Source organism: Lithobates pipiens, unplaced genomic scaffold (assembly GCF_037356315.1).
Source record: "Lithobates pipiens isolate NorthernLeopardFrog02 unplaced genomic scaffold, aLitPip1_a1.2 Scaffold_3, whole genome shotgun sequence".
NCBI classification, from domain to species: domain Eukaryota; kingdom Metazoa; phylum Chordata; class Amphibia; order Anura; family Ranidae; genus Lithobates; species Lithobates pipiens.
This window is the reverse complement of record NW_027507790.1, coordinates 18801811-18823969: the sequence shown is the minus strand read 5'-3', so window position 1 is coordinate 18823969 and position 22159 is coordinate 18801811. Positions and strand designations below refer to the sequence as shown.

Genomic DNA, 22159 nt, shown 5'->3' with positions numbered 1-22159 from the left:
AAAGTGGGGAAGGGATAGTGAAGAGAGAGAGTGAAAAAGGTGGCCATTGTGTAAACACAATGATCAGGCCCTCCAGCCAGGAATCAAAAATTCCTCTGGTCCTAGCCAAAAGGCCCGGCCCTAGAGGCAGGTGTGAAAAGATGTGTTATAGTGACGTGACCAAGGTGCCAGATATCAAAGTGCAAGCACAGTGAATATAAGGCACCCCTGAACTGCCACTTCAGGGGCACATCACCATAGGCTCTTCAACAGAAGCATCCCCGACCCCCCAGCGCAGACCACAGCAGCCCCCACCCCAGCCAGAAAGGCATGGAGACCCAGGAGCTTAGTGAGAGCCCTTTGCCATCAGACCTCACCCTCGCTCCCATCACTCCTACCTAATTACATTCGGGAAGTAAAGGCCGTTCCCCCCGTGGGAGAAAGGGGAATAAACGTTCCCTCCCGAAAAACTGACTAGCGCTAAAGCTGCCCCAATCCAGGCCAGAAGGCCAGGGTCCCCTCCCCTGGCGCCGACCAGTGGTTCTCCATCCCCATCAGAAGGCTTCCCTTTTGGCTACCAACCGTTCTGGGTCACCTTCACACCAGCAGGTTTTGCATAGCAACCGCCAGCCCTGCTCCACCTCGCCGTAGAACAGGGACGGAAGCAAGCACCAACTCCTGGTAACTGATAAGAACAGATACTACACTTGATCTTAGCCAAAAGGCCAGACCAAAGAGCTGTCTGGGATAATATTGTAAACCTTGTAGTCCGGGATAAGATTGTAGATCTACACAAGGCTGGAATGGGCTACAAGACAATTGCCAAGAAGCTCAGTGAGAGGGTAACAACAGTTGGTGCAATTATTCGCAAATGGAAGAAACACAAAATAACCGTCAATCTCCCTCGGTCTGGAGCTCCATGCACGATCTCACCTCGTGGAGTTTCAATGATCAGGTGAACAGTGAGGAATCAGCCCAGAACTAAAATTGGAGGATCTGGTCAATGATCTCAAGGCAGCTGGGACCATAGCAGAGGCGGCTCTCCAATTAGGCAAATTAGGCGATCGCCTTAGGCCTCACGATCGCAGGGGCCTCGCCATCGCTGAATTTGCCTGATATGTGGAGTGCCAGGATCCCCATCCCTTGCTCTCCCCGCCAGCCGCCGGCAAATGACAGGTGCAGTCCGAGAAGGAGACCTCCTTCACCCCCCTGCTTGAGCCGCCGCTGAAAGACTGAAGGGTTCTCTGTGCTTCCTGCCCATTCCCCCTCCAGAGCAGCAGAAGATCGCAGCGGCTGTGTCTGTGTGGACAGAGAGAGCAGCAGCAGCAGCAGCTGTGGGCTTTTCTCCCCCCTCCTCCTCTCATCACTGTAGTCGGGAGCTGTGCTGACTATGTTTCTTCCCCCTCCTTCTTATTGTGCAAGAAAAAAAAAAACACTAAACTGAAGCAGAGAGGAGAATTGTGGGAATTGTAGTCCCGAGGTCTGGACATTGCAACTCCACTGGAAGAAACTGCAGCCCTCAGCGTGTCCAGCTGAAGAGGAGGGAAAGAGAGCCAGGAGCTCAGGAGAGCTTTTGGGGAAGTGCACCCAGAACTCCAGCGAGAGAGAGAGAATCTCATTGCACTGCACCACCAGGGAAAGCCACACAGCCAGCACCATCCCTTGTGAAGAAAGGCATGAAGTTATGTCCAGAATACAGATCTGGGTGCTACCCAGCGGAATCGCCACAGGAAACCCAGAATGAGCTGTATCCCCAGGTATGGTAAGAGGGTCACTCGGCCATTATCTACTGCCATCTATAGGAACTGCCCACCCTGTTATTCTTTGGCCCGAAGGGTGCTCTCAGACTGGGGCGTCAGCAGTAAAGCACCGCTAATTTTAGCGGCCATTTACTGTAGTTTTTGCAGAGGTTTTCAGCCGCTAGCTGGGTGCTTTTAACCCCCAGTAGCGGACAAAAAATGGTTAAAACCACCTGCAAAGCGCCGCTTTGCCGGTAGTTCAGCAGCGCTGACCATTAATTTCCATGGGCAGGAGCAGTGGAGGAGTGGTGTGTACACCGCTCCTTCACCACTCCAAAGATGCTGCTTGCAGGAGTTTTTATAACATCCTGCAAGCGCAGCACCTCAGTTCACACTGCCCTATGCGGATGGCTGGGAGTGTCAATGAAATGTTAATGACACCCCCAGATCCGTCCGCATATCGCAGTGCGATCTGCACACTCGCACAGGAATCGGATCGCATGGTGTGAACACCCATGCGATCCGATTCTGCTGCGGACCAAAAAAAGGGTCCCGTGCAAGTTTGCTGCGGGAGCGATGCGAATTCAGCCATACTATCTGTATGGCTGAACTTGCATCGCTACGGAGATCGGATGTGATTTGCACTGCAGTGCGGTGCGAATCGCATCCGGATCTCCCCCCGCAGCAAATTGAACCCAGCCTTAGTGCTAGTTTACACTGCAACAATGTCCGACATTGAATGCGATTTGTACCACACTGCAGTGCAAATCGCATGCAATTTCTGTGCAATGCGATTTCAGCCATACAGCTAGTATGGCTGAATTCACATTGCATTCAGACCAAACTTACACAGGACCCCTTTTCTGATCCGCAGCAGAATCGTAACGCATGGGTTTTCACACCCATGCAATCAGATTCCTGTCCGAATTTGCAGTTTGCACTGCAATATGTGAACTGATTTGGGAGTGTCATTAACTTTTATTTAACACTCCCAGCAGTTTGTGCCATCGGGTGACATGTGATGCGGGAACCCACAGTGGGTTTGCAGGTGTGATGCGAGAATCCTGCGAATCCACTGCGGGTTCCCGCATTGCAGTGCAAACTGTCAATTCAGACATGAATCAGATCACATGGGTGTGAACACCCATGCAATCCAATTCTGGTGCGGGCCAAAAAAGGGTCCTTCACATGTGATTTGCACTGCAGTGTGAAAAACTGGTGTGAACCAAGCCTAAAAACTTCCCTATAACAGTGGCCCCAGGGCTATGGCCCGCACTACCATATGACGGCTTAAGCCGCCACCTCAGGGGCTAGGATAGGGGGGCAGTAAAATGCTAATCACCAGCCACTTGCTGGGGATTCTGATTTTTACAGTGCTGAATGTGTTTTTTTTTTGTTTTTGTTTTTTTACACACCAAGCCACTATAGCAGCTAGGAGTATGTGTACGTGTATGTGTATGTGTATGTGTACAGCCAACTGTGACCTTTCATGTGGAAGTGTTACAAGTGGCTGTGAAGCCGCCTATCATTTCCACAACTGCCACGATGTGCAACCCCCTTCACCGTGTTTACCGGGCATCACTGTCTCACCTGCGGGCCCGCTGCTTTTATGGTGGGTGGCACTGAGAAGGGTGGCAGGAGCTCAGCAGACCTTCGTCCACTTAGCCACCCTCCTGTACACAGACTGAGAAGTGTGATGTATGATGTCAGGGGCGGCTGGGCCAGGGTTCACAGTGGCAATTTCCCCCTAGGCCACCCTAACCTATGGTGAAAACAGCCGGCAGCTGCTGCCCGCTGCCTTTATTTTTTTCTCTCCTGTAGGAGGTTGGGCCGGAGGCTTAGGGGGGTGTATTTTTTTCCATTATCTGTGTCCCTTTCTGATGATGATGTGCTGGTCGGAGCAGATGGACTATTTCTTCAGTTTCCAGGATATGCCCATTCAGCTCCGCACACATGTTCTTCTGCCTTGGCTAAAATCCCAGCCAGTCATTTTCCTCCGCTCCCCACCCAGTAGTAGCCGGGGCCCAGAGAGGGAGACCTGAGAGGCTGTGAGGCAGGTGGCGAAGGCGACGGGCAGAGAGAGGCAGCTGAGCTCAGCTGATGATGTCCAGCAGCAGGAATAGAGGGGAAGCAGATCCAATCGTGGGGCTGCCAGTGCCTTCAAGACTTCAACACAGGTGTGCTTTGGGGGTGTCTGTGAATAGACTACATTGCATCCTATGTAAACAAGGCAGTTCGCCATTCTGTCAGTATGGAAGACATTGATCCTGTGTTCCTGCAAAGCAGGTACAGTGATCCATGTCTTCCCTTAGTAAAAGCACCTCCCCCACAGTGCGAAAACACTTGTTAGGCACACATTTAACCCATTGATTGCCCTAGATGTTATCCCCTTCCCAGCCATTGTCATTAGTACAGTGACAGTACATATTTTTAGCACTGATCACTGTATTAATGTCACTGGTTTCTACAAAGTATCAAAAGTGTCACTTAGTGTCCGTTTTGTCCACCGCAATATCGCAGTCCCGCTATGAGTCACTGATTGCTGCCATTACTAGAAAAAAAAATAAAAAATGTCCCCGGATTTCATTTTAAAAATCTGGTCACCTTACCTTAACACTGCTGTGCTCAGGCAGCGTTAGGAGCCCTGTCTCACTTAAGACCCCTTTCACACTGAGGGCGTTTTGCAGGCGTAATAGCGTTAAAAATAGCGCCTGCAAAATGCCCTAAAACAGCTGCTGCATGCACTCCAGTGTGAAAGCCTAAGGGCTTTCACACTGGAACAGTGCGCTGGCAGGGCGTCAGAAAAACTCCTGCCAGCAGCTTCTTTGGAGCTGTGAACTCACCGCTGCTCCCAATTGAAATCAATGGGGCAGCGCTGTGATACCGCTGCCAAAACGCTACTCCAGCAGCATTTTGCAGGTGGATTTAACCCCTTTTTGGCCGCTAGCTAGTTAAAACCCCCCCCCACTAATGGCCCAATAGTGCAGCTAAAACAACAGTAAAGCGGCGCTAAAAATAGTGCCACTTTACCACTGACACCCTAGGCGGCTCGGTGTGAAAGGGCCCTAAGCATGCCGAACATCTGATTTGCAGCACTTTAAAAACATTACAAGACATCTTAATGCTGCTGTGTGCAGGCAACGTTAAGAGCCCTGTTACACTCACCTCTCGCCTAACCTAAGACTCCTGATGTTCTGCCTGCCAGCCATTGAGGAGTGATGTTGCGTCCCCGTACATCACTTCTCCCATCCACCGCAGGAGAATCTCAATCTGGGAACGCCTTCTGCGTATTTTAAGGGCATCAGTGGGGCCTCATGTCTAAGTTTTGCCTAAGGCCTCACAATGCCTAGAGCCGCCCCTGGACCATAGTCACCAAGAAAACAATTGTTAGCACACTACACCATGAAGGACTGAAACGCAAGGCCCCCCTGGCTCAAGAACGCACACGTACAGGCCCCGTCTGCAGTTTGCTAATGATTATCTGAATGATTCAGAGGAGAACTGGGTGAAAGTGTTGTGGGCAGAGGATTACAAAATCAAGCTCTTTGGCATCAACTCAACTCACCATGTTTGGAGGAGGAAGAATGCTGCCTATGACCCCAAGAACACCATCCCCACCGTCAAACACGGAGGTGGAAACATTATGCTTTGGGGGTGTTTTTCTGCTAAAGGGACAGGACAACTTCACTGCATCAAAAGGGATGATGGAGGGTGCCATGTACCGTCAAATCTTGTGCAAGAACCTCCTTCCCTCAGCCAGGGCATTGAAAATGGGTCGTGGTTGGGTATTCGAGCATGACAGAGACCAAAAACGCACGGCCAAGGCAACAAAGGAGTGGCTCACATTGGAGGTCCTAGATTGGCCTAGCCAGTCTCCAGACCTTAATCCCATGTGGGGGGGGGGGGGGGGGGGCGCTGAAGGTTCGAGTTAACAAACGACAGCCTCAAAACCTTAATGACTTGGAGAGGATCTGCAAAGAGGAGTGGGACAAAATCCCTCCTGAGATGTGTGCAAAGCTGGTGGCCAACTACAAGAAATGTCTAATCTCTGAGATTGCCAACAAGGGTTTTACCACCAAGTACTAAGTCATGTTTTAAAAATGGGTCAAATACTACTTTCACTCATTAAAATGCAAATAAATTTATAAACTTTTTTGAAATGCGTTTTTCTTGATATTTTGTTATTGGGTCTCTCACTGTTAAAATAAACCTACCATTAAAATTATAGACTGATCATTTCTTTGTGAGTGGGTAAACGTACAAAATCAGCGGGGGATCAAATACTTTTTCCCTCACTGTAGTTTTTTTTTTTTTTTTTTTTTTTTTAAACTGGCAGCACTTTAAAAGAGTAGGAGTTTCCACAAGGAAAACACTACAACTGCCCAGTTTTTCTCTCTGAAGCTGCAGTACTGGATGATGCTAATTGCACAATCAACATAAATCCTTATCACTATCAATGTTTGGCAAGCTTTCATGTCAGACTGTCATAGCAAGCACAAAATCTGACCTGATGCTCAGATCAGATCTTCAACATATGCCATATTCTTTCTTCTAAAAAGGAAGGAAGTAATTCTTAACAGGTCCTTTAAATAAACCTTTACAGATTTTTAATATACTTTAGGGTTTGTGTCGAAGGGCTTTGAGCTTGTGTTGATGACATCAGTTTCTGATGCTTCTGGGAATATTCAGAATTCATTGACTTTGCTTTTCAAGATCAAATTTTCAAGCCACTGTTTGAATAGCAATTTTGCTGTTAATATTGATAACTCAGAATTCCTAGATGTGCAGCATATATTTTTCTCTTTAAAGTGGTTGTAAACTCTGATACACCACTTGTACCTACAGGTAAGCCTAGAATGAGGCTTAACTGTAGGTACTGTAAAAATCTGTTAAACTTGCACAGTTTAGGAGATATTCACATTCTGCCGACATCATCGGTGCATGCACACTGAAGAAATGGGCCGATTACGCCATCTCTTCAGTACCCATGCCGTGACTGGCAGCACCCGCCCGCATGTGCGGGAGTGACGTCATCATGGCTCCGGCCAATGACAGCACCGGAGCTCAAGAACCCAGCAGTAACTCCAGTGAAAGATGGCGGGTGTGGGAGTGGAGTGCAGAGCATCATTCTAAAGGTATTTTTTAATGAGCTAGCATGCGATGCATAGTAGCTCATTATGCCTTTGTCTTGTAGCCTTTTCTTTTTTGGGGGGGTAGGGGTTCGGAGGTTTACAACTTCTTTAACAGAAATCAATTCAATATTATCTTACACTGAACTCTGCAAATCCCTCAAATCGTATATGCCAGGGCTTGACAAATTTGCTTTGACTCTAGGAGCCAGCTAAGAAAGTTAGAAGACATTTTTTTCTTAATCAACAAATCTTATGGATTTAACATGTTCCTGAAGGTGAACTTATTCCTTTAACCCTTTCACAGCCAGAGTTTTTTCACGTTTAACAAAAATTTTTCGGGCTGAAGATGACCTAAAACCCCCAAACGGTATATATTTTCTTAAAGCGGACACCCTAGAGCAGAGATGTCAAACTGGCAGTCCTCCAGCTGTTATGGAACTAAAAGTCCCATCGTGCCTGTCTTTCGAAGCCATGCTTGCAACTGCCAGCCGTGCAATGGCTCATGGGAATTGTAGTTCCTCAACAGCTGGATGGACGCCAGTTTAAAACCCTTGCCCTAGAGAATAAAATAGCAGCAGTTCCAATTCTTTATGTCACACGATATTACCGAAAAGGCCTAGGAAACACAACATTTCAGAAAAACTAAAAAAAAGAAAAAACAAAAAAAAAAAAAAACACACATTAAAAGTTAACTTTGGGGGGGCACAAAAATGCAAGAATTTACCCAATGTTTTGGGAAAATATAAAACCCGAGGTTGCGCCGAGTAATTAGATACCCTACATGTCAAACCTTAAACATGTCAGTACCCTATATTTTCCATAGGAAATACTTTAAAAGTCCTCTATAAGTCATCAGTTTAGCAATACAAAGGAGGTCTGGTGCTATAATAATTGCTTTCATGCTGGTGTGCTCGGCAATAAGTAACATGTGTATCGCAATCTATGTTTTCAAGAATAGGTGCCCTGCCACATGTGTTTACGTTTGTACGTGCGTATATGTGGGGGGGGGCTTACATTTTCTTTGGGGGGGGGGTTGTGTGATTGGGTGCAACTTAAATTTTTTACAATTAAAACACATTTGTCTTTTTTATTTTACTTATTTTTTTCCCCATCACATAGGGGGTCAAAAAATCCCCTATGTGATTATTCTTTGGTGACCGGTTCTCTTTAATAAGACATCAAGGGTCTAAAAGACTGCATTGCATTCTTCCCTGGCCTTGATGACCAAGGAAACGGTCATATCATGTGTGTCTGCTCTCCTCCCCTTCCCCCTGCTTCTTTACCCAGCGACACCAGCTATGCCGGCCGCGCGCCCGCAGATGGGCAAGTGGAGCCCGGGATACATAGCCCCGGGGGCGCGCAGCATTCGAGCAGCAGCAGCCGGGGGGCCAGCTTGAAACTTTGGTCGTAACGACGACCTGGCACCTGTGGTTTGTCAAGCTCTGGTATAATCTATACTATTGCTAATATGGTATATTTATACTTACCTGGTCTCTGCTCTTCTGTAGGATTCTGTAGACTTCCTGTACAAATCACTTCCTATTGCCAAAGAACAACACACTACATTGATATAAATATAATAACTGATTTTTCTTCCCACCTTTTTTCTTATGCTCTACGTTCTGTCACTTACCTATTATATTTAGTTTTTCTTTGAAAAACAATAAAAACTGAATAAAAAACAAAAACTAAAAGTATGGAAAGAGAAAACACACTCACACTAAAGCAAACCTTCTTTAAATAGAGTGATAAAATAAAGAAAAATATTTATGGGTTAAATTTGAAATGGCAAACTTTGGTAGAATATTCCAAAAGAGAGTATGAGGGGATTATTTTAGTTTTTTCTATGTGTAGTTGCTGAAGGACAGAATACAAGTGTTAGGTTTCTCTGCAGTTGTGCTTATTATGGGCTTGTGGAATGACTGGCAAATTATAAATTCCTAAAAGAGAGTGTCTATTGTAAAGTAGTACAGTTTGTGTTACAACACACTGCGCTGTAGACAGTGCCACCATGTGGATACTTATTTTTCATTCCATAAGTAACAAAGTGCATCTATTTTGTGAATCAGGTTTTATTTGAAAGGACATTTAAAACATAAGCATAATCAAAGGTTATAGATGTCCTTCCCACAAAAGCTCTCTCTTATCAATCTTGAATTTTCGAACAATCTTATTATTTCTCCCCCTTTGCTGTTTTGGTTATGCACTGCCATATTGGATGAACACAAGATAAATTAACTTTTTAAAAGGCTAATGCATTGGAATAGTATTTTAGCTGTGGATGCAAAGAACCCTTTTGAGGAGGAAAGCCCACCATGTAAAATGGTAACACAGCAATATATATAATGTTTTTTGTAGGACAAAACAAGTCTTCCTTTATTTTTGTGCAAGCCATAAAAATAAAAAAACAAAAACACACAAATAAGTGTTTCCGTAGATAAGTATACATTTTATAAATGTGTACTATTTAACATGACACTAAAAATAGAACTATGCAATAGGCATATTATTTAGTTACTTATGTTTTACTTGTCAGGTTGCTCTAATGAACAGCATACGCAAATGGAAGCTCATCCCTTTGATCTGCAGATGAATGAGTAATCATGGTAATCACACAGCAAATGGGGGGAGGTTTGACCTTACAGAGCAGAAAAACAGGGCGTACAACACATGCACTTTAATAGAGGTCTACAACTATATAAAAGCCCAACCCCTTAACCCAGCTATATTCACCTTCATTATGCTCCACAACCCCCAGCTCCTTTATCAGCTATTGCAAAATACCTGGCACTTCCTGGCAATGGAGAACATGTAACATCCTCCTATGATGAAGCGCTTGAGCCCTGCAGCCAGTTTCTAGAAGTTGTACACCATCACATAATGGAGGGAGGTTAACGTCAATGTTTCCTGTAAGCTCAGGCACCACCAACAATACTTTGCAGTGTCTGTGATAGAGGTTTGGGGCATCTGAAAATGCTGTGAATTTGAGCATAATGGAGTAAGGGCAAGTAGGCTTTATGCAGACTAACTTTTCCCTTGAATGAGCAAGGTGATGGAGTCTCTTTAAAGTAAATCTAAACCCTTTAGCTTGGTAAAGCACAAAGTATCAAACAATGCCATGATTTGCATTAAAGTAGAATTATAGGCACATTTACTTCCCCCCCCCCCATTTTGGATGGAGTAAGGAAAGGGTTATAACTTCTGTCACATGTTTTTTTTTCACCATCTGTGTCCCATTTCAGAGATTTCCTCTCACTTCCTGTCTCATATCCAAACAGGAAGTGGGAGGAAATCCCTGCAAATTAAGGGAAATCCTTGGAGAGCCACTTCCTGTAGACATGCAATCACTCCAGTCTAATGCCGCGTACACACGAGCGGATTGTATGGCGTACTTAGTCCGTCATACAATCCGACGGACAGTCCGTCGTACTTTCCACTGAATGGACTTGACCACACACGGATACACAAACAGTCCGTCGAAAGCTTGCGCGATGACGTGTACAGCACGTACGACGGGACTAGAAATAGGAAGTCCAAGACACAGCAAAGCACCCTTCCGCCGTGTAAATCCTTTTCTGGACATGCGCCATTCTTAGTCCGTCGAACTAGCATACTGACGACCGTATTGTCCGCTGAAACCAAAGTATGACGGACAGAATTTCGAAAAAACCGAAATACTTAGTACTCCGGACTGCGCGCTGAAAAAGTGCGCTGAAGCCCACACACGAGCGGATTGTCCGCTGAGATGTGTTTCGACGGACTAAGTACGCCATACAATCCGCCCGTGTGTACGCGGCATAAGTTGCACATCATCACTTAGGGCCAGGTTCCTGAAAGTCACAGAACAATGGCTGCTCAATGTGTGTCATCTACGCCTCCTGCAGTCTCTACCGGGGCACATGTGAGAGGATAATTGGGAGAAAGGTGTAACCCCAAAGAAGATGTGCTTGAACAAGAACCTTGATAGGAAGGGTCAGAAGGGATTCTCTTAATAAAAACTGCATATTAAAATGTTTAAAAAATAAAAAGTTAACATGTTAAAGCATATATGGAGTTTAAGAGATTGACTTTTAATCTATTGTGTCTTAAGACATAAGAAAGTATTTGCCCAATCTGGATGGCTGCAGTCAGCTAGACCATGATATATCCTTATTGTGACGAAATGATCAGCTAGGATGGATTTTTTTGGCCAAGTCCCCTTGTTTTAAATTTATTTCCTATGCTCTAGTTTACAAACAGGAGAAACAAAATCTGAAGAAACAGACTGGAATTCATGTGTTAACATCTGATAACTTGCAGAAGTAGTTTAAACAGAATTAAAACAGAATTACTAATTACTAATTTGTCTACTCCTATACATTACCTGAAAGTCCTTCTAAAACAGGTGAAATCAAAACATGAATGGCGAAGGAAAAACTTTTTTGCACTCCCATTTTAACGTGAAAACGTTTAATATGGCTGTATTTAAAAAAGGGAAACAAAGTGTAACAAAATTCTAACATTTACGCAAGAATGTAGATAGACCTGATCCAAGTCACCAAGATTGACTTATGGAAGTACACAAAATACGTTTGATATAAGCTGTGCTAGGACAGCCAAACTTGGAATTAAAACCGGCCTTCAGGGGCACAACAAACAGGCTGAAAGACGACTGAACTTTTATTAACAAAAGTACATGATCTGTAAATGACAAAAAAAAAAAAAGCTGTACTTGTACGGAGGTCATTGAAGGCATTTCTCACTACCAGCTACTCCATTAGACACCTTAACAAATATTCTCAAACTGATAGCAGGAACAACAACTAATTAATTACTGATTGGGAAAGAAAAAAGAACATTAACTGTAGTTCCCATTATCGACCAGCAGAGGGTACTAATACTATTTTCTTGTGGGAAAAAAAGAGTACACAGACTGTCAACACCAAACATCCTTTGCATATTGAATCTGAACCAGAATTCTATTTTTTTTTTTACATTGCTGTGGGTGTGATTTAAATTAAATCCGTGCCCAGTGCAAACGGATCACATGCACTAATTCTGTAATCCAGAGGCAATAAGGTGCCTGGTCTCACTCACCCTGACAGTGTCACCCCCATTCCTGATCCCCCCTCCGCTTAACACTATGGACAGTTTTGTTAACTGAATGACCTATTGTCAGTCTGTGTATATGAAGGAATTTGCAGGGTGCTTCACTGGTAGATCAGGAAAGGCGGGTTGAGCTGTCAAGCTAGAAGTGTGTTACTTAGCCTGTTAATACAATTGCTGTATATGACCCTGGTGAAGCTTTACCTCGTGTTCTTCATTGATATCTTGAAGATCTTGGTTCCACTTACTATCTGTACATTCTTGATATATTCATACTGCACAAGAATCCATAAAGAGTAGACGCCAAAGAAGCAAATCATTAAATAGAGCAGTAAATGTCCAGCAAGAAAAAATTCTGGCCTACAAAAATTGAGTGTAAATGCAAAAGGCACGTGTTTTAAAAAAAATGTTTAAGTATAACTAAAGGCAACACTTTTTCTTTTCGTTTTGGATAGAGTTGAGAAGGATTAAATTGCTTGTCAGATTTTATTGCCGTCTGTGCCCCCATTAAGGAGATTCACCCTCTACATATGTCCTGTTTAGCATTTTCATTTAAAGTGAAAGTAAAAGAAAACCCCAAATTTTGGGTTGTCCCCAGAAAAGTGGGGACATTTTCCAATGGGGACACTAGTTTTGGTGACCTGGGGGGCCCCAAGGAATTTTCTTAAAGTGTTACTAAACCCACAACAGTAAAATCAGTCCATATATGCAGTAAAGCATGCTCGTTATACTCACTGTGGAACCTAAGGGGTAATTATCTCAATTGTGTAAAAAGGCTGTTTGATTCTGTCTTCTCTGATGCTCCCCTTCTTTTACTGTCCCTAATCCACCTCCTGATAGAACAGAGCCTTGTGGGAACTCTGTGCATGCCCAGCTTGATGTGTATTGCTAGAGAGTTTTTTTTTCCTTGGAAGGGTGCATGTGATCAGCACAGGGCCAATCAGCACTGTCCGGACAGAGGGCCAGGGATCCTGCAGCCTCAAAGGCTATGGGACAGGAAGTGAAAGGAAATCTCTGCAACAGGACATAGATGTTGAAAAAAAAAAATTTGGCAGGGGTTGTAATCCTCCATTGCTTTACCCAAAATGAAAAAAAAAAAAAAAAAAGTTTTGCCTATAGTTCTACTTTAAATCTTGGTGTCCTTTTAGTATTGCTTGTAGATGGTTGCAGTAAAGCAGCCTAAAAGAACAAGAGATTCTCTAACAAAAACAGGTCAATGATGCTATGTTGCAATAGCTCCCCCTTGTAGTTTTCTGCAGGCAGTCTGATGCATATGGGCCCTCTACGTGTATCCCCTGGTCTGCCCTGACCTATGAACTCTAATAGGCAGCACAGGCAAATCAGTCAGAATGATCCTGGCGCTGATGCAGTGGAAATCTTTGAAATTGTACTTTCACTGGAGCACAAGTCACTAGGAAAGGACCAAAGCCACAGAATGGACTCAGCCACAGCTCTACATTGTGAACAGGCTAAGTGCAGCTCAGTGATGAGGTCATTGCTACTTTTACAACGTAACAACTTGCTATGGAAAGACAGTCGACTTACCCACATTTTCAGTACAAATGAACATAATAACTTGATAACAAAGTTTGGATTTAGCTATCCTTTAAAAAAAAAAAAAAGGTTCTTATTAAAATGGAGTTTTAGCCAAGGTTTAAAAAAAAAAAAAAAAAAGATATGCTAAAAAAAAAAAAACTTAAATCAGAAGAATACAATGTAAAAATCATATTGTGGGTCTCTAGGAAGCCAAAGGGAAGGATGTGTAAACTCAAAATGATTCAGCATGTACAGTGCAATTCCTTACTTTAACAAAGAAGCCTCCACTGCTTATCAATATAGGGATTGTACACTGTAAAAAGTACCCCCAATTTACAGTTTGGGATGTGTGCCAGGCAGATCGACTCCCATTTACACCTTTTCTGTGCTCGGCTTCTTTAGTTAGATGCATCCTGCTGATGTCCAAACCCTAGCTGCAACAAAAGCATGTGTGCTCAGTGTGCTTTTTCAAAGTGGTTAATAAAATCTGTGTAAGGCCTCATGTACACTGCTGCTGGTAAATGGACGTTCAGAATTGGTACACTGGTGATTATTACAAGTTTGAATCACATTAAGGAAGATCTGCAAACCACCAGAAGCCGAAAACCTAATCAGGTCTGTATTCAAATCTACTGTATTTTACACACTGTAATTAGAATCAATTACAAAAGCAATTGATAGCACAACATAGTTCCTGTGCATCTCATAACAGACCTATAATTGACAGTTTTAGTACAAGTCTAATCACTGGAAGAGAGCAAGCTGAGTTCCCAGCACAGCTGGGGAAAACTGACCATGCTGTGCTCTCATGCCTAGTGTGTCAGTATTTAATAGAAAAGCAGAGGGACTGGCAGGAACACCAGGGATTTCACACAAAGGAAGCAATACATAGAGAACAGGACACATTTCATATAAGTGCACGGTACAGTAGGCACATATCAGGAATATAAAATGTTGGGTTTACATACTCTTTAAGTAAACAAGACAAAGATAGAAGCTGATTGGCTGCTATGCACAGCAGCTTCATGTTCTATTGCAATTTTAGTAAATCCCCCTCCCCTCCACTGTGTGTTAAACGGTCGATTTTTCCCGTAAGTAATATATAATGTGGCTTTTTTATTGTTTTTCTGCTCTCCCATATGTGCTTGATGAAATTTCTCATGGAGCCACCTCTGATAGTAACTAGTATGATACAGAGCAACAAGCACCTTTGCTTTAAAAAAAAAAAAAGTTTTATATAATATATATATATATATATATACCGTATATACTCGAGTATAGGCCGACCCGAGTATAAGCCGAGGCCCCCAATTTACCCCCAAAAAACTGGGAAACCTATTGACTCGTGTATAAGCCGAGGGTGAGATATGCCTGTCCATCCCTGTGTGTGTGTCCATCCATCCATCCATCCCTGTGTGTGTGTGTCCATCCGTGTGTGTGTGTGTGTGTGTGTGTGTGTGTGTGTGTGTGTGTGTGTGTGGCCTTGTGTGTCCAGCCTACCTGTGTCCCCAGCCTCCGTCCGGTCCCGAGCCTCCGTCCGGTCCCGTCCCGTCCCGAGCCGAGCCTCCGTCCGGTCCGGTCCCGTCCCGTCCCGAGACTCCGTCCGGTCCCGTCCCGTCCCGAGCCGAGCCTCCGTCCGGTCCCGTCCCAGGATCACCGCTCTTCGTCGGCGCCCATTTTCCTGTTCAAATGCCGCGCCTCCCTGTCTGTGATAGGCGGAACACAATTTCCCAGCAGTCTGTGTTCCGCCTATCACGGCCATCCTTTCATCCTCGTCCGTAGTACGAGGATGAGCGGATGTCCGTGATAGGCGGAACACAGGCTGCTGGGAAATTCAGTGTTCCGCCTATCACAGGCGAAGGCGGAGCCGGAGGCGCGGCTTTTGAATTAGAATAGAATGGCCGCTGTCTGTCTGCTCGACACGCTGATCGAGCAGGCAGACAGCGATGACTCGAGTATAAGCCGAGGGGGGCACTTTCAGCCTCAAAAAAGAGGCTGAAAATCTCGGCTTATACTCGAGTATATACGGTATATATATATATATACACACACACACACACACACACACACACACAATTATTTTAGACCACTTTATGCATACACATGTAGGCTTAGTCCTGTGTGTGCTGAACCGGCCTTGGTGTGAGAGAGATTCCAAATTCAGTTCCCCAAAGGAAGGCTTTGATGGGTTTCTATGAGCAATAAAGCAGTGTTTCTAAATATTTTCTACACTCATACACTTTTATAAACAAAGTACATACTTACACACTCTAATAGAGTTTAAATTTGCGTTTTGCATACTTTAGAATGGAAGTAAAAAACATCTTTCACTTTCGTTTTCAACCTAATGTGTAAAAATTTAAATTTCTGTGAATATCTGTCTGACTCTGTTGGGTCATCATTTTCTCATTTCCTGTGACCATTAAGCCTGAACAATATATGGAGGGCTGGCTGTCACCAGGTTGGAAAAGCAAGGAGAAGCAAAACATACAATGTGTTTTGTGTCTGTTTTGTGACAGCAATAGACATGGGACAGGTACTCTTTATGGAGAGATCCGAGGTCTAAAAGACCTCAGATCCCTTCTCTGCCCTTAAAACCAAGATCGGTGCAATTAAATGCTTTTCATTTTTAAAAATATGCAGTTTACATCTAGGTAAACCGAAAGCGATGTAAGCTTATCACTTCCAGTTCCCTTTATCATAGAGGCAAACAGATCAGTGCTGGTCTTTGTTCGCCTCTATGATCAGCTGGCAGAAGCACTGGCTGGTCGATCGGGTGCCCCGGTGGGACAGGGGACATCTGCCGATGCTTGTAAAAGCAATTCAGCAGCTAGTTAGCCGATAAGATTGCTTTTACAAGACAGCTTTTAAAAAAGGGCACTAGTATAACCACTTGAAGTCCAGCGATGTACTGGTGCGTCGCTGGTTGTCAAGTGGTTATATAACTCTGCATTTGGTCTGCAGGTCAGCCAAGATTTAAAGAGACCCAATTATAAAACATTTTAACACTGTCTCGATACATATGCTTCATTCAGAATGCAGTGTATACAAAATAATATTTTCAGGATACATCTTCACCAGCAGCAAATGCGTTAAACACAATTCCAGTATCTACAAAATGGGTTTGGTTATGAACTTTAAAATCTTTAGCTAGATAATACCTGAAGGCAAAATGCATGTGATCAACAGTTCACTGTGCCCGAGACTTAATGACTGCTGATTTATGACCTGGTTTTATAACTGTAATTTAAATGATAATCTCCTAATGTGAACAGGCTCTACTGACTTGCAGCAAGTATGGAACTAGAACAAAAACAGTCAATCAGAACAGCTTCACAACAAACGGTTAGGTCCTGTGGCCACTTATCGATTTGTCCATGGAATGTGTCTGAGAGATCCACTCAGCTTGATGCACCTAACAGTAATGTTTACTAAGATTTCCATTTTGGAAGAATTGCAACAGATGGCAAAGACCTTCTGGAAAGTAAAAATGGACTCTTCAAAAGGAACCAGTTGCATGGAAAAAAAATACTGTTTAATGTCCCCAAGTTCATATATGTATATAGTGAAATGTAAGCGTCTATATGGATGCTCCTTTGCCTCTGTTTCCCAATTTTCATCAGTATAGCACAAACCAGCATGACCGGGGGATTTTTGGATACGAGTACCAGTTCATAAATTAGTCAGGACAGACTGGTATTAATCTGAAAAGAAAAAAACTTACCCTAAAGTGTCTCTGTAGTCAGAAAAGTATGTAGCTTGTCACTAATGAACCAATGAATTTTGAGTATGTTAATATCCTGGCTGCCGTTCTTTTTGCTTTGGAGTCAGTGTTTTTTAAGTCACTAACACGAATAAAGCATGGACATTCTGGCAGTTTTCTGATGCTCATTTACAGCATACTTGTTGACAGCCCGGCAGCCACAATTTTCAAAAGGTGGCAACCCCCAGCCCAGAGGCAGTCTCTATAATTTTCTCAAGTCACTAAAAATGGACACTCAAAAATGGACACACAAATAAAATGTGTCAAAATAAACCCAAAGTAGGTTTAAAACACATTTGTTGTATAGGAAATGTGATTATACTTTACATAATATACATTATAATTTATTATACCCAACAAGAGCCCTGGTGCCCAGTCTTCAATCATTTGGCATATGATGTGCAGTCCTTGGACCTCAGCAGTTTGTAGTGGGAACATTGATAAGATTAATAGAATTCACATCTACAAACCTCATGTAACTTGTTTACAGTTTCATATAGTCTTCTGCAGCATATTCCCAGCCAAAAATGTAGCATGTCCACAATCTCTCACCCTCATTGCCTCTACTAGATCTGCAGTTTCTGACAGTTCTCAACTTTACATATATTGCACATTATGTGCAGCCCTTTGGTGATGTAATTTGCTGTACGTGATGCCCCCCTTTAGCTCATAAGTTGACAACTACTGGTTTTGAGTCACAAATCTAAAATAATATTTTATAAGCAATAATGAAACCAACAGCCTACCTCATCTGATCTTAAGTCCCGCTCTCGAGGTCTATTTAAGCTTTTCCTTCGTGGCAGGTCCATGACACTTTCTGGTACCTGGTGTAGCTTTGCATTTTGTCTGGAGCTCTCTTTTTCAGAATAGTCCTAAAACACAGATAAAAGACAGTGCTTGAGAAGTGACTCAATTATGCCACTTTGGTTTATTTAGGAGGTTTGTAATTACAAGCCTACTTGCATGTATTTTTAAAGTGTCTGTAAAGTGTCCTAAATATTTACCATATATACACTTGCTATAACATTTTGCATACCATATATTTACAAAGAGTGGTAGTGCCTTCACTTAAGTAGCATTAATCTACTGGTCTTGCCAGCAATCTCAATATATTTCAGGGGACTGGAGGGGCAGTTTAAAAGCATCAAAAAGCAATGGCTTAATACATGGAGGACTTCAACAGCACACTGATGCTCATTTGTTAGCAGACTGTAAAAGGGGAGCTACCAAAGGTACAATGACAAGGCAAGAGAATCTGAACAGCATTACAAATATTTTGGCAGGTAAAAACGTGAACAGCAGGTATATGCATATTTAGCCATTCACCCCAATTTAATTTTGGTGATTGCACACGAATACCAACCAATAATGCATACCTTGCTCTCGTATTGCCATTCTTTTTGGATTTTTAATCTGTGTGTTGACTCAAATTGGTGCTCCACTGGAGTGGTCTGACGCCCGCGATGCTGTTCCATTCGTTTTTCTTTATTTTCTAGCATTAGGGAAATTAAATCACTAGCTTTTGCTGGGCGTCTTCCTTCAGAAGGTAGTTGCCTTTCTCCAGTTATAACAGATTTCTTATCATTTTTCACTGAAACCCTATGGTGAAGCTTCGCAGCAGCAGAGTTTTCTTTATCAACACTAATTTCCCCAACTGTTGTTTTGGCTAAAGTACGTGAAGTTGACCAGTCCGCAATTACAGTAGGTGATTCTGAGACCCGTATTGACTGAGATTTAGAGTTCTCCAAATTTCTGGTTAATGACTCCTGTGGGAAATCAAAACTTGCTATATTCTGGCTTCCTTCTGAACGGGTTTGGAATCCTTGATCTCTTTCTTTTGCTTGATATTGCTCATATTTTGCATCTTTAAGAGATTTCAGGTGATCTGCAGTATTTGAAATTTTGTATGCATCTTTTTTAGTGCTTTCTGTTGTTGAGGTAGTTTGTGAAGAATACCATGAAGCAACTGTTTCAAACGGGTAGCTTTCAACGGTGTTAACATGCTTTACAGAGGGATCTCTCCATTTGCTGCCAGAACTTTTTGAAGTGTTCTCCATAAAAGATTTAGAGCTTTCCCACTTGGGTAGATTATGATCTTCATCTCTGGATATGCTTTCTTTTGAAGGATTTGCATTATAGTCTGCCATTAGGGAATCAATATCAACAACTTTAGATTTATAAGATCTGTCAAGCTTCAGAGGGGAACTTTCCGTAGCGTCCAAGTCTGGCACAGATATTTTCTGCTCAGGTTTAGGATCTCTTGATGAAGAAACTTTATCTAGGCTGGTTTTTTGCTTTTGCTTCCTGATTAAAGCATCAATATCAATAACATTCTTTTTTTCCAAAATTTTCACTGGCTTACCAACAAAATCATCCTCAAGAACTCTCTGGTTTCTGTGCGTTTTTAATTCTTTATAGGCACTTGAGGTTTCTAAGTCTCCTTGTGTATTTATTGCTTCTGACCTGTAAGAAATGCTGTCAGTGCCAGACCCCGAAATAGTGGTACTCATTTTCACATCTCGCTTAAAAAATTCTTCTGTTGTCCAGCTGCTGGGAGCAATGTTCTGGCATTCAAAATTAGTATCATTCTTTTCTTTTTTGTTGTCTATTGCAGTTACTGCAAAATATGTTGCTTTTGATTCCGTTGGAGATATTGTAGACATATTCTGTTTTCTCTTTGTTTCTTCATACTCAAAACTGTATAGATCTGACATGTTTCCTTTGCCGCTGCTGCTTGGGCTCTTGTCCTGAAATGGTGCTTGCTTTTTCTCCCATTTAGATTGTTCTACATATTCTTCCTTGAATTGCTTCCCTCTTAAGAAACCGTTAGTATCTTTTGTGATAGGAGTAGTCAAGTCATTTTTTACTTTTTCAACCTCATTGCTTAACATTTCACTAATCAAATAATTTGATTCATCTTTATTAACTTTTTTGGTTACAGGTGACTCTTTGTCAGAAAGAAGCCGATTTCGTTGGTATGATTGCTTTTTATCCTCTTCGATGTGTGATGAATTTTTTGTATCCTCTCTAATATTCAAGTTAAATCCCGCTGGCTCAACTTTAACGGTTCTTATTCCTGTTTCAAACCCTTTCTCTACCAAGTTGCTGGATGGTCGATGGACATGCCGATTAAAATCATTCAAAGATTTTGTAATTTCTTTGCCATCTGTTGCACCAATTCCAAATAGAGACTGTTCAGTGGAACATTGTTCAGAAGCATTTTCTTTTTTTGGTTGGTAGTCCTGTTTATAGGACTTTGGTTGAAAATCAGAGACTGTTGCGTCTACAGTGCTTTTGTTCCCACCAGTTTCATAGTTCCTATCTTCTGGTGCTAGCACTGTGTCAGTTTTTGCTGCCCTTAAACTATTTCTACCAAATGAAAAATCAAGGTCTCTAGACACATACTTATTAGTTGAGCTTTCTTGTGAGCTTGTATCTCTCCTCCTGTATTCACTCTTACTTCTCTGAAGGCTGCTTACTGGACGACGTGAGATACTTTCATCCACTTCCAAACTCTTCAATTCCCTTTCTTTCCTGTGGAAAGATCTTTGAGATCGAAGAGTCACAGCTTTGTCTTCAGGTGCCATGTGAATGGATTCACTTAAAACCCTTTCTCCAACTGCCTGGATAATTTCGAACCTTGGCTCTATACGCGTTTTTTCATCAACTTTGACTTTTTGACCTATGTCATGGCCTGCAGGTGATTCAGCCTTTCCAGTTCTGCTATTGCTGAACCTTATATCTGAATTATTTCCTTTGTGGAGCTGTGTGACTGAATGCACACTATCGTCACTCAGCCACTTTGTCCAGCTTCCTGCATCTATTTTACCTTCTGCATTTTCAGGCAAAATATCACTTCTAGCAAGCTGGCTGGATGTAGGATTTCTTCCACTCAGCAGTTCAGGGGGGCTATGCCATTCTACATTATGGTCAAACATTGTTGCTTTCACAGTCCTAAATGTGTCATCTGATCTGACAGGTTGTTTGTACTCATCTTCAGCTTCCTCAGTTTTATTGTCAAACTGCTTATCTTTATAAAGATTGCTTTTTCTCTCAATAAAAACATCTTCATTTTGCTGTGGTGGTAAAGTTTCTTCTTTTTTTCTAAATGACCTCCTTGGTCTCTGTAGTTTGTCTTCTGAAAATTCACTGGTTCTCCAATCTTTTTTTTCCTGGAAATAAAAGAAAAAAGATGCACATAAAATATGTAAAATCGGATTATGTTATACAGATATCTTTCAATAATATTAGTATCCAAATCCAGACATCTGTCAAAATAAGATGTGGATATAATTAATAAAATTACAGATTTAAAGAACTAAACGCATCAATTTAACAGTTAAAAAAAAGAAAAGCATTTACATTCCCGCCGGGTGATGGGAATATAACTCACATTGGTTGTGCTCTTAACCAAACTGTGAAACCATCAAAGAGCTGGTGTCTTAACTAATCACATGTTCAGCAATCATGACAGTTGAAGATCAAACAGAGACAAAGAAGGCAGCTTCCTTGGCTGAAAATGATACAAGGGTTTAGTTCCGCTTTAAGCCACAGAAAGCAGAAAATAAAACACATGAAAACAACATCCACACCGTAGTTCGTGAACTTTCTTGCCACCACATTATTACATTTGTACCCTACTACACAACTTTTAGCTTGAGTTTGTTTTCTTTTTGTGAAAAGTTAACGTTATTGCGAACAAATAATCCTTAAATAAACCTAACACCACAGTACATGATGTAATCTTTATGTGCCAAGTGTGATAATCTACATCCCTTTTGCCCCCACCTGAGTTTTTTTGCATGGCCCTCTGGGCCCCTGCAAACAATATTCTAGGTTTGCCTAATGTTCTTTTTAAAGCAGTGATCTCCAGCAGCCTCATGCAATAAGTCTCCTTAACCATGTGATCATGTGCCTGACCATCT

General features: G+C 42.5%; 1 protein-coding gene across 4 annotated transcripts in view; it reads right to left on the bottom strand.

Annotated features, from left to right (window-relative positions):
• Positions 1-22159, bottom strand: part of KIAA1671 (KIAA1671 ortholog) — a 247289-nt gene that overhangs the window by 128090 nt on the left and 97040 nt on the right. For all 4 annotated transcript variants that reach the window (XM_077461351.1, XM_077461353.1, XM_077461354.1 and 1 more), the window contains exons 4-5: positions 18611-21406; positions 17981-18106 (exon numbers count right to left, since the gene is read on the bottom strand). In XM_077461351.1, coding sequence (XP_077317477.1) covers positions 17981-18106; positions 18611-21406 — 2922 coding nt within the window. The remainder of the gene's footprint in view (positions 1-17980; positions 18107-18610; positions 21407-22159) is intronic.